Consider the following 10784-nt stretch of genomic DNA (forward strand, 5'->3'; position numbering starts at 1 on the left):
AATCATTATATTAAAATTTTGCCTTGATCTTAATTTAATATAAATTTTATACTGATACTGATAAAGTTATAGGGACGAGAAAGACGCAAATCTTTTTCTTATTTTCTTGAACATTTCTAGAAATGACGACATTATTAGTAAATAGTAATAATTATTGATGAAATAAACATTTGGGATGTTCATAACTTGAGATTTTATGTGTGGTAATTTGTTTCATTGAAAATTAGTAAGTATACCCCATGTTGTACTTTCCAATGAGAATTGCCATTATTTTGCTTTAATTATAATTAAACTAAATTATATTTTAAGGGGGCTTGCGGCATGGCAGATCGGGTAGTTGGTGATTGCCTAAAACTTGGTTAAGGCCAGCAATGCAACTTTCTTGCCATGTCAAAGTTCGTGCTTTACCTCCTCGTGGTAGCCCCCGGGCAATGATCGGTGTATCCCAATATACATAAGTTAGCGAAAACTGCAAGGGCGAAGTTTCCTGACACTTCGGGATAAGCTACGGAGATTAGCACTCTTTGTAGGTAGGTAGGTAGAAATGGCGATCTCAATGCAAGCAGGAAAAGTGGGGACTTCAGTCGAAGATGATTTTATGGACGTACACAGCCGTAATACATCCATATTGTGTTGATAAGCTAAAGAAGGTTCAGAGAACAGCTTGCGTGGGCACCACAGGGGCCATGCGTACTTTCCCAACGGACGCCTTAAACGTTATTTTGGATCTTCTACCAATCGACCTTTTTATTAAATACATAGTTTCCTGCAGCGCTATTAGACTGAAGGAATCAAACAGCTGGTTGTCAAAACCTTATGGTCGCAGCTGCACAACGAAATTGATTCCCTCAGATATTATCTCGGTAGACACTGACTACTGCACTCTTAAGATTGGGAGGATGACATCGTGTCTATAGGTTTCGACACAACCATCTTAACTGACGGCTCAAAGATGGAGTGCGGAGTTGGTTCTGGGATCTTTTCTGAGTCCCTAAATGTAGCTAAATCCTTTAGGCTTCCGGACTTTGCTAGCGTTTTTCAGGCTGAACTGCTGGCAATAAGGGAGGCATGTAAGATACTAAAACAAAGCCAAAACCAAAAGCGAAATGCGGCTATCTTTACAGACAGTCAGGCAGCTGTCAAAGCCATTAACTCGGCCACATCCTCATCTAAATTGGTCCAGCAGTATCGCGATGAGCTTGCGAGCCTGAATATTAACCTCGGTGTCACCCTCGGATAATAAATGATAACTCGTTGACGACTTTTGGCTGTTGTACCCGGACAAAGATTGGTTTCTGGAATGTGAGAAAGCTTCTGGACGCAGGACGTAAAGGTCCGCACAATGCCAGATTCCTCCAATTAGAGAGAGAATTTATGCGATACAGGATAGATATCTTAGGGTTAAGCGAAGTGCGATGGTTGGGATCGGTTATATACAAGTCACCGACACGTAACACTGTACTGCTTTACTCTGGTCATGACCCAGGAGACGCTAGAGAAGCTGGAGTTGGGTTACTTCTTACAAAAACGGCAACCAGAAGCCTTATTTCGGCTTATCAAAGCTAGGTTTCAGAGTAGAGTATGACCCTTCACCATTATGCAGTGTTACGCACCGACGGAGCTTGCATCTGATGAAGAGGAAGTCAACTAGGATCCGCCTACAACAACATTCCCCGCGGAGATATAATTTTGGTTATGAGAGAGCTCAATGCTAAGGTTGGCAGTTACAACAACGGGCTAAGGCATGTGATGGGTGCTCACGAAGTCAGCAATTGCAATGATAATGGTGAGAGGTTTATTGACTTCTGCAACGCCTATAGCCTTGTGATTGGTGGCACTATGTTTGAGCACAAACTTTGTCATAAAATTAGCTGGGTGTCAACGGACAGGCAAGCGTCTGCCAACCACATTCACCACTTCGCAATTGTCGACGCTTTAGAAGCAGTCTCCAGTACGAAACAGAAGAGGCGTCGATATGGGACTTGCCCGTGACCACCACTTAATGATAGCTTCCCTAAGATTACGTACAGCTACAGTTCGAAGATCAAAGGGAACAACACGAGCCCCCAAATTCAACATCGCTAGACTAAAGGATCCCAGGGCCGGTCAACAATTCAGGGACCACCTGTCACACGAAACTAGAACAATCGGCAGCACAGAACGTGACGATTTCGAACACCATTGCAATGCTGTGAAAAACGTTTTCATTTCAGGTGCTGACAGAATAGTCGGTCGGAAAAAAAGAAGTAACAACACTTGGCTTTCAAAGGAATCTTGGGCAAGGATCAACGAACACAAAGAGTTAAGGGCTCGAATAATTGCTGCACAAGAGGAAGAAAGAAACGAACTGGAGAACTCGTATCGCATGGAAAAGAGACACGTTCACCGCAGTGTGCGCCGCGACAAGCGTAACTACATCAACGCATTAGCGCAAGAAGCAGAAGATGCTGCAAACAGGTGCGACAGCAGGACCGTTTACAGAATAACCAAAGAACTGACCGGTACTCACAGCTAAAAGCAACACCTGGTGAACAAAGTCGACGGTACTGTGATAAGTTTGGTGAATGACAGAGTGTTTGCAAACAACGTGCAGCCGAAGCCTTCTGAAGCGCCTGAAGAAACTTATCCCCGAATTCGCACCGCACCTCCCAGTTAAGATGAGATCCTTGCAGCAATTAAAGCATTTAAGAGTAACAAAGCGGTAGGACTTGATGGGATTACCGCAGAGCTTTTACAAGCAGCTCTAACGGCATCAAGCGAACTGCTTCATCCGCTCTTAAAAGAATCCTGGACCACTGAAAGCTTTCCCTATGAGTGGAAGAAGGGAATTATCGTCAAGCTTCCAAAAAAGGAGATCTTACAATGTGCAAAAACTGGAGAGAATTTGCGTTCTACCTGCCGTTGCCAAAATAGTAGCAAAAGTTATATTGCAACGCATCAAAGAACACCTGGACGCCACACTCGATGCCGAACAAGCAGGATTCCGCGCTGGATCCTACTGTATTATTATTGAACAGTGCTTTGATTATCAATTCCCACTTCATCGACTTCGAGAAGGCCTTTGATAGCGTTAACAGGGTGTATATCTGGTTAGCTTTGTGGAGCAGCATATGATTGATCCAAGTGCCACGATTTGCAAGATGGTAGGTTGTCAGATGATTTTAAAATCCGAAGCGGAGTCAGGCAGGGCTGTATTCTGTCTCCAATATTGTTGTGATATACTGCGCGCAACTTTGTCAGGTAGCGGAGGGATCCAACGGACTTTAACATCCTATTTAAAGAACTTGGATTACGCGGACGATGCTCTCTTACTCTCTCATAGGATCATGGATCTTCATCAAATGACAACAAGTGTGGAGAGAGAAGCAGAAGTTAAGAGGCTGAAAATTAATTCCGGCAAAACAAAAATGATAAGCCTTGAAACCCGACCATCCTCTCAAATAAATATTTCCTCGCAACCGCTGGAAATAGTTGAGAACTTTCAATGCCTTGAAAGCATCGTTTCCATCGAAGGCGGAACCGAACAAGACTTCATCTGCCACTGTCAAAAATTTGGAGGAACAACTCTTTCAGCTTAAGAACTTTTTCGCACAAATGCAGCACTTGGAAAGTTACTTCAGCCATAACAAGAAAGCTGCAAAGCTTCGTGAATAGATGTCTTCGTAACATCCTAAGGATTTTCTGGACAAACCGTATTTCAAAAAAGAACCTTTATAGAAGGACAAGTCAGGAACCTATAGAATCTATAATACGAAGACTAAAGTGGCAATGGATTGGACAAACGCTTCCAAAACGTAACGACTACATTGCAGGCCAAGTAATGAAGTGGAATCCGCACACACAAGAAGGAAGAAGAGCTGGACGACCGAGAAGTACATGGCGCAGGACAGTCAAGGCAGAAACAGCGTCACTAGGAAAGAGTTGGAGGGAGCTGAAACACATCAACGGAAACCGTAGGCCCTATGCCCTTTAAGGGGTTCCCAACGGACTTTAGCAAGCCTGAGGACCTAAGTAAGTATATTTTAATTAAATACAACGACAATTTTGTGAATGTAAGACTATGACAAATTTCTCGTGACACATCGCACATCCAATTCTTCATTACTCTCACTTTAAAACATAATATTAGTAATTGTTTATCAACATTGTCACTTCACGACCTATACTCCTGCCTGTCACAATAATTGTCAATTTCACACTGACAAAATTGTAATTTGTATTTTTATCCATACAGAAATTATCAGTGAAAATTTTCAAAAAAATACCATATCCAAAATCTTGACAGCTGTCGCAAATTCTCGAAAATTGTCATTTTTTTTATGGGACAGAATTGAGACAACAGTTGGCATTTACAAACTATCCCAAGTCACCTGTCGGACTTGTCAGACAATGCGTATGATTCTCTACGTCAAGAACTGGAACGCAACCAAATTTATTTGTATTGGGTTATTTAAAAAGAATGAAAAGAGTGAAAGAGGAACAAAAGCGAGAAAGAAAGACAGAGAGAGAATGAATGATTTCGTTATTTAGAAATAGTAGAATAAGTTCTAATGTAACCCCGAAAAGTATGTCAAGGAAAAGAAGAACCACACTTTATATTGACATTTTCTAGAATGACTTTAATTTCCCATCTAAATATGACAATTCTTATGTTAGGTTAACTCACAATATATAAATGGAAATTATAGTAAAATTCACAATAGATCTTCAAATAATAATAATTCATGAACATGTAACAAGTTCAATAAGTTCAATTTGCATGTTTAAGCTTGGGGACCTTTTCAAGAATAATGAACGACAGAATATTATTGGGCTAGATCACTACCAAAAATCAATCAAAATACCCAACAAAATAGAAACGCAATTTTATTAAAACAATTGTGAACATCACATGATAAGAAGTTTAATCAAAATCGTTATTGCCGTTTGCAAGTGATAACCTTCAATTAAGATTGTTAAAGGTGATCCAAAAACTTAAATTATCCCAAGAATTACACAAAAATGATCTTGACCGTTCTTCATATATTTCACATGTGTCAAGATGATTTAAATTTTAGAAATCCAAAACATTTTTCTTACATGAAAACTTTTTTCTTTTCCTAATAATTAGTAAATCAAAAAATATTCTTAAACTTAAAATGTTAGTTCAACATATTTTTTTGTAAATATGTACATATTAAGTAATTTGTTCCAAATTTAACTTCCATCCGTTCTCTGTTTTTGATAATAAATATTTCATAGCGCAGAGACAGATTTTATAACAATCTACTATACAACAATATGAAGACCAATTGCGAAATAAGGTTATCACTTGCAAGACGATAACCACTAACTATATATATTCCATATTAAAACGCCATACCAGCATCCATGGACTATATAGATTAATAATAATATAAAATATTCTTTGTGCTTTAGAGCCGGAAGCATGATTTCAAAATGTTGAAGGTTCTTCAATGATTATAATTTTATATTTACATATATAAAATAAGTACAAACTTTATACTATGATTAAAAGGCACATGTGAAAAGATTGAAGAAAAAAAAACCAATGAGTGCTTTTTTTGCAAGACAAAAATGTCTAATCTTATTTTCAATTTCATGCTTCTGAGGTTATCCCAAAAAGATTCACCCAAGCCGTGATAAGGAAATTCAAATTATTATGTAGGTAACTATGCTAACTTTTGTTTTAGTTTGTAAGTTGTCTAAAATTAATTAAAACCAATAAACTAATAACCAAAATATAGACTAATTGCGAAATAATGAAATATTAGAAAACCTTACAATTTATGGCCGAATTTTTCAAAAGGGTACTAATTTTTCATAAAAATAATTTTTAAACTATCCAAAAAAACCTCATTCATATGCGCAAAGGTGATGAAAGTGTAAGATCGAACGTCACTTTATTAATCCCGGAATAATTTGACTTATTCAAAATACCCAAAACCTACATTTTGTACAGGTTACACAAATTCGTGTTTATAACGTATCGAAATTTAAAAAATCTAAACTTAGAGTCTCTACTTCCAGCATAACGAAGGTGATCTTAATGGCAAAAAATGGGTGTAGTGAAATAGGACCAAAGCTTGACGTCTTGGCACCATTTCCCTTTATAATACAAAGTTGCCAAATTTTGTAATTCTCATTTTACAAGGATTATCAAAAGATTTTTTTTTAGAAAACAAACTGATTTTTTTGTCTTGCAAATGCCAAATCATGACATTAGAGAAATGTCAATAACCATTTGTAAGCTATGTTTCCTTACGTTTCATAGAAATGACACTGAAATGACTCTTACGATTCTCTAGGGTAAAAAAATGGTTTGTTTTTAAATTTGAAACTGTCAAAACACAGTTTTCCAATGGATAAAAAGTGCATACTGAACTATCAAAAGGTTTTTCTTAACAAACAAACTGAGTTTGCTTACTTGCAAATGTCAAATCATAACATTAGAGAAATGTCACTAACCATTTGTAAGCTATGTTTCCGAACTGTTCATTGCAATCACACTGAAGTGACTGTCACAATTCTCTAGGGCAAGAAAAATCGTTTGTTTTTAAATTTGAAACTGTCAAAACACAGTTTTCCAATGGATAAAAAGTTTATATTGTCAAACTGAAATATGAAAAGGTTTTATTTAGCAAACAAACTGATTTTGTTTACTTGCAAATGTCAAATCCTGACATAAGATAAATGTCATTAACCATTTTTAAGCTATGTTTCCTTACTTTTCATAGCAATCAGACTGAAGTGACTCTCTCAATTCTCTAGTTTAAAAAAAATCGTTGTTTTTAAATTTGAAACTGTCAAAGCACAACTTTCCAATGAATAAAAAGTTTATATTGTCAAACTGAATTGTTCGCATATGTTTATAACATTTGAATGAATTATTATCAATTAAAGAAAATGAAAATAACTTTCATCCTGCAACGAATATACCTACACAAACACCATGCAAAAAAAACTCATAATCTGAAGTCATACTCGATTCTGCAAGAAAAATGGTCGCATTCACAAAGCTAGTGGCTACATAGTAAAGTGATTCTGATTGGCTAAATCTAACTGCAAAAGTAGTTGAAATTTCCCCTCCGACGTAATGTAAAAAATTCGGCTACAAAGCTAATAGAGAATGATTTTGACGTTTCACAATCAGCTGCTCGGTAAAGACACACGAATTCAAAATAAAATAAGTCGTTCAGTATTTAAATACAAATATAAATCATTCAAATTGTGTCTTAAATTTGATTTTTTTGAATTTAAAATTTAAAAACACAAAAGATAAGTAAAAGTTATCAAATAAAAAATGTTTCTTATATTATATATTTGCATTTGCCAATAATATGACAGTTCCAGATTGACTAGGTTTGTAGTGTAGTTTTGCATTAGCGTTGTGAATGCGACCAATATCACTTTACAGTTCGAATTGGCCAGATTATATTTCTGAGATTACCTTATTCTCACTTTTGTCCACTTTCGCTGTGAGAATTCTAAAGACAGAATTTGTATGATTGGGTTTCTCAAGAATTCTTCATCGCACAATTTAAAAAGGATGAAAAGAAATGCAAGGCTAATTTGATTGCTAGGTGAGAATGAACAGTAAATTGTCTTTAAACTTCTACTGTTCTGTCAATCTGTCTTAGAAGAAAATTCCCAGAAATCTTAGAAATGTAAATTGGCCAATTGTGATTGAAAAAATGGATTCTGGCTGAATCAAATTCTGACTTTTTTTTACTGACCATGACTTACATATGTCAAATCTCATGAATATAGAATTGATTTTAATAAACGAATATGACATTTAAAATAATAAAATCTTAGTATAAAAGTTAAATACTAACTGATCATCAGGTGAATAAAAGTCTACGGCACAAGTATTGTTAATGGTTTAGGATCTGAAAGCTCACATTTTTATTAATATTTAGGAGTTTACTATCCATTCCAAAATATTAATCCTTTGATAACTAGTAAAATACTTAACAGTGACATTTAAACGCATTCAGTGAACTAGTAAAACAAAAAAAGCAAACAAACCTAAATCTAGAGAACGAACTAATTAATGTCATTGAAATGTCAAAAAGTCAGATGTCATAAACTGACTTAGAAAATTACTGAAAGTTAAAATAGCCATTTTGCGTTTAAACTTATGCTTAATCTTAAGAAACATTAAGAAGCTGAAATCCTTTAAAATTACAGCCCCTTTGTGCTATACACGTGGATCGTATATTCGATTCCCTTTTACACTGCCTTTGCATTCTGCGATCCATCGGGTGAACTACATTATCCCAAACCAATTTGACAGTCAAATAAACAGCTGTTCATGTAAAAATCTTGGGAATGTTGGATAAATTGTTTTGATTCATGCAAAAATTAAGTTTAATCAATCTACCTAAACAGAATAATTTGTGTAATTTTTGGGAATGGGCAGTATTGGACTTTTTATTCCAATTGTAAGCAGCCAAGGACGTTTTATACTAATTGTAACCAGAGGAATAAGAGAATCCTCAAACAGAGAACTTCGTCGGAGAAATGTAAAAAAGTGTCTTCCTTCCCCTAAAAATGTTAAAATTCTTTTATTTATAAAACAAATATTCTAAATTCAACAATAAATTAGTTTTCACTTACATTTTGCTTACAAAAATGAAAAAAATAGACATCAAATGAAAAATGCTTTGACGTGAATAGAAGAATACCGCGCAGTATTACCGACGTTACCGACATATTCACTTCAAAGGAAGAGCAAAACAATGATTAGTGAAAATTCAGGTAAAACTCCCTCCGATGTATAGCAGAATAGGCCTGTTAGCCAAATAATTTTTAGTTTGGTAACTCAACATTTTACTAAATTGGTTAAAATTTTGGAAGTACTAATTTAAAATGTTTGCTTTTTGGGAACAACAAATTTGTTTATTTTTTTATTGGCAATAGAAAAATAAATTTTCCTTTAGAATTCTTTACCACGTGTATCGGTGAACTAAGTTAGATCACACCCGGATATGGACTTTGAAGTCTTGCTATCTCTTTCATCAAGACATTTGTACTTTTCTCCTAAGGTAATTTTCTTTAATTGATCTAAACGTGAAAAAGGGTTCAAATGAAATTGTTAATTTTAATAGTGTTTTCAAACTTAAAGTTTCTAGACCAAACGAAGCAATGCTAGAACTGGTCAGCTAGTAGTTTATATGACTTCAAGACACCTTGACCTTGACTTATTATCAGAGCTATGTAACAATTCTGTCGATGAACTCAGTGGTTGAATTTAACCACTAAATTAAACAAATTAGTATTTTATGAAAACTCAAAAAAATGAAAGATCCAAAAAAAATGGTATTACCATTTTGAAAAATGTAATTTTATGTGACGAAAAACATTAAAAATGTTATTCCTTTTTAAAACATATTTCAAGTTCTTTGTGTCTTTCACTTGATTTTTGAGTTGAACCTAATATTTTACAAAAAAAGTACACTTTTTAAAATAGAAAAAAAAAAATAAGAACCCTACTTCGTGCAACTAAAGACATTCTTACTATAAACAGATGATGTTAAGAAAACTTAAGACTTTAATCTTTTTTAATTTATCACTTACCTTAGCATCAACAAAACTGGATCCACCATTGAAAAGGCATATTAGATAAATCGCAAATATCACCGCCCAAATGTAGGATAAGTTCGGGCTACCCAAGAGACCGGACAGGCCTCTGGGAGTTTTCATTTTGCACAAAATCAAAAACAAAAGTTAAATAAATAAAAAAGTCCACTTAAACGATCACAATGATCTATAAAGGAGAAGACAAAAATAAAATAAAATCAAAAACCCGAATTAAACCAAAAATTAAAAAAATAAATTTAAATCAAAGTTTAAGTTCCCGCCGAATCGAATCGAAACGCATCGACAAAATCCGCACAAAGGTTTTTTCTTTACCTCCAAGATTGAAATTTCGTTTGCAAAAGAAATGGCAACAGACTTTCGAACTACGAAGAGATCTCTCTAAGCAACGAAAAATTTGGACAATACTATCCAAGCAGCAGAGAAATACTCACTCCTCCTGCATGGAGATCGACAAACGTTCGAAGTGTTACTAAACACGAGTCTCCTAACAGAATTTCTGTTTTGCCGAGCGGCTCCCAACAATTCAACACACACAAAACTATTACAGTCTGGAGCTCCCAAAGAGAACACAATAGCTATACTGATCTTGTTTCTTCCACTTCCACCCAGCCCCAGCCAAAGCGTAGTCCCAGTTCCAGAGACAAGCGATTGTATAGCAAAGTAAAAAACAACCCTCTTGCTTTTGGTGATCATCATTTCGTTTTGAGAATGTATTGTTTCGGCTTCAAGCAGCCGCAGCGTTAACATGACGCACACTTGTAGCACTTTATGGATCCGTATCACTTGCTTTTTGACCCCACAAATGCCCCTTAGCACCCTCGCGCCACCGGAACTCATGTTCGGTTCAGGCGATCCTCAGTGTGATCTGTAAGTGTGGACTGCGGATCGATCTCGCAATCGTCCTCTTCCACCCAACATTATCGCATAAAATGGGCCAGAGGAGCGCTGGAGTGGAAGTCTTTGATTTGCTCCAGAATATGTACGAGTATATCTAGAATGAAAAATCAAAAAAATGAAATATAAGCGATCGTGTTTCTGGTGTTGTGGTGGTGCGTGGTTCTTACGGTATCATCTTCATAATCATATCGCGCTCCACATATACGGATACACGAGGCATTGTGTCGCGTCGCGTCGCGGCGTTCGTTGTTCTCTTTGGTGTACATTTGATTCTGGTTGCT

At 35.9% G+C, this 10784-nt stretch overlaps 1 protein-coding gene across 1 annotated transcript in view; it reads right to left on the reverse strand.

Annotated features, from left to right (window-relative positions):
* Positions 1–10086, reverse strand: part of LOC129950727 (uncharacterized) — a 73300-nt gene extending 63214 nt beyond the window's left edge. Inside the window, exons 1-2 of the mRNA XM_056062649.1 lie at positions 9919–10086; positions 9583–9772 (exon numbers count right to left, since the gene is read on the reverse strand). Of these exons, the coding sequence (XP_055918624.1) occupies positions 9583–9708 (126 nt within the window). The 5' untranslated portion in view covers positions 9709–9772; positions 9919–10086. The remainder of the gene's footprint in view (positions 1–9582; positions 9773–9918) is intronic.
* Positions 10087–10784: the final 698 nt, after the last annotated feature.

Source organism: Eupeodes corollae, chromosome 3 (assembly GCF_945859685.1).
Source record: "Eupeodes corollae chromosome 3, idEupCoro1.1, whole genome shotgun sequence".
Classification (NCBI taxonomy): Eukaryota; Metazoa; Arthropoda; class Insecta; order Diptera; family Syrphidae; genus Eupeodes; species Eupeodes corollae.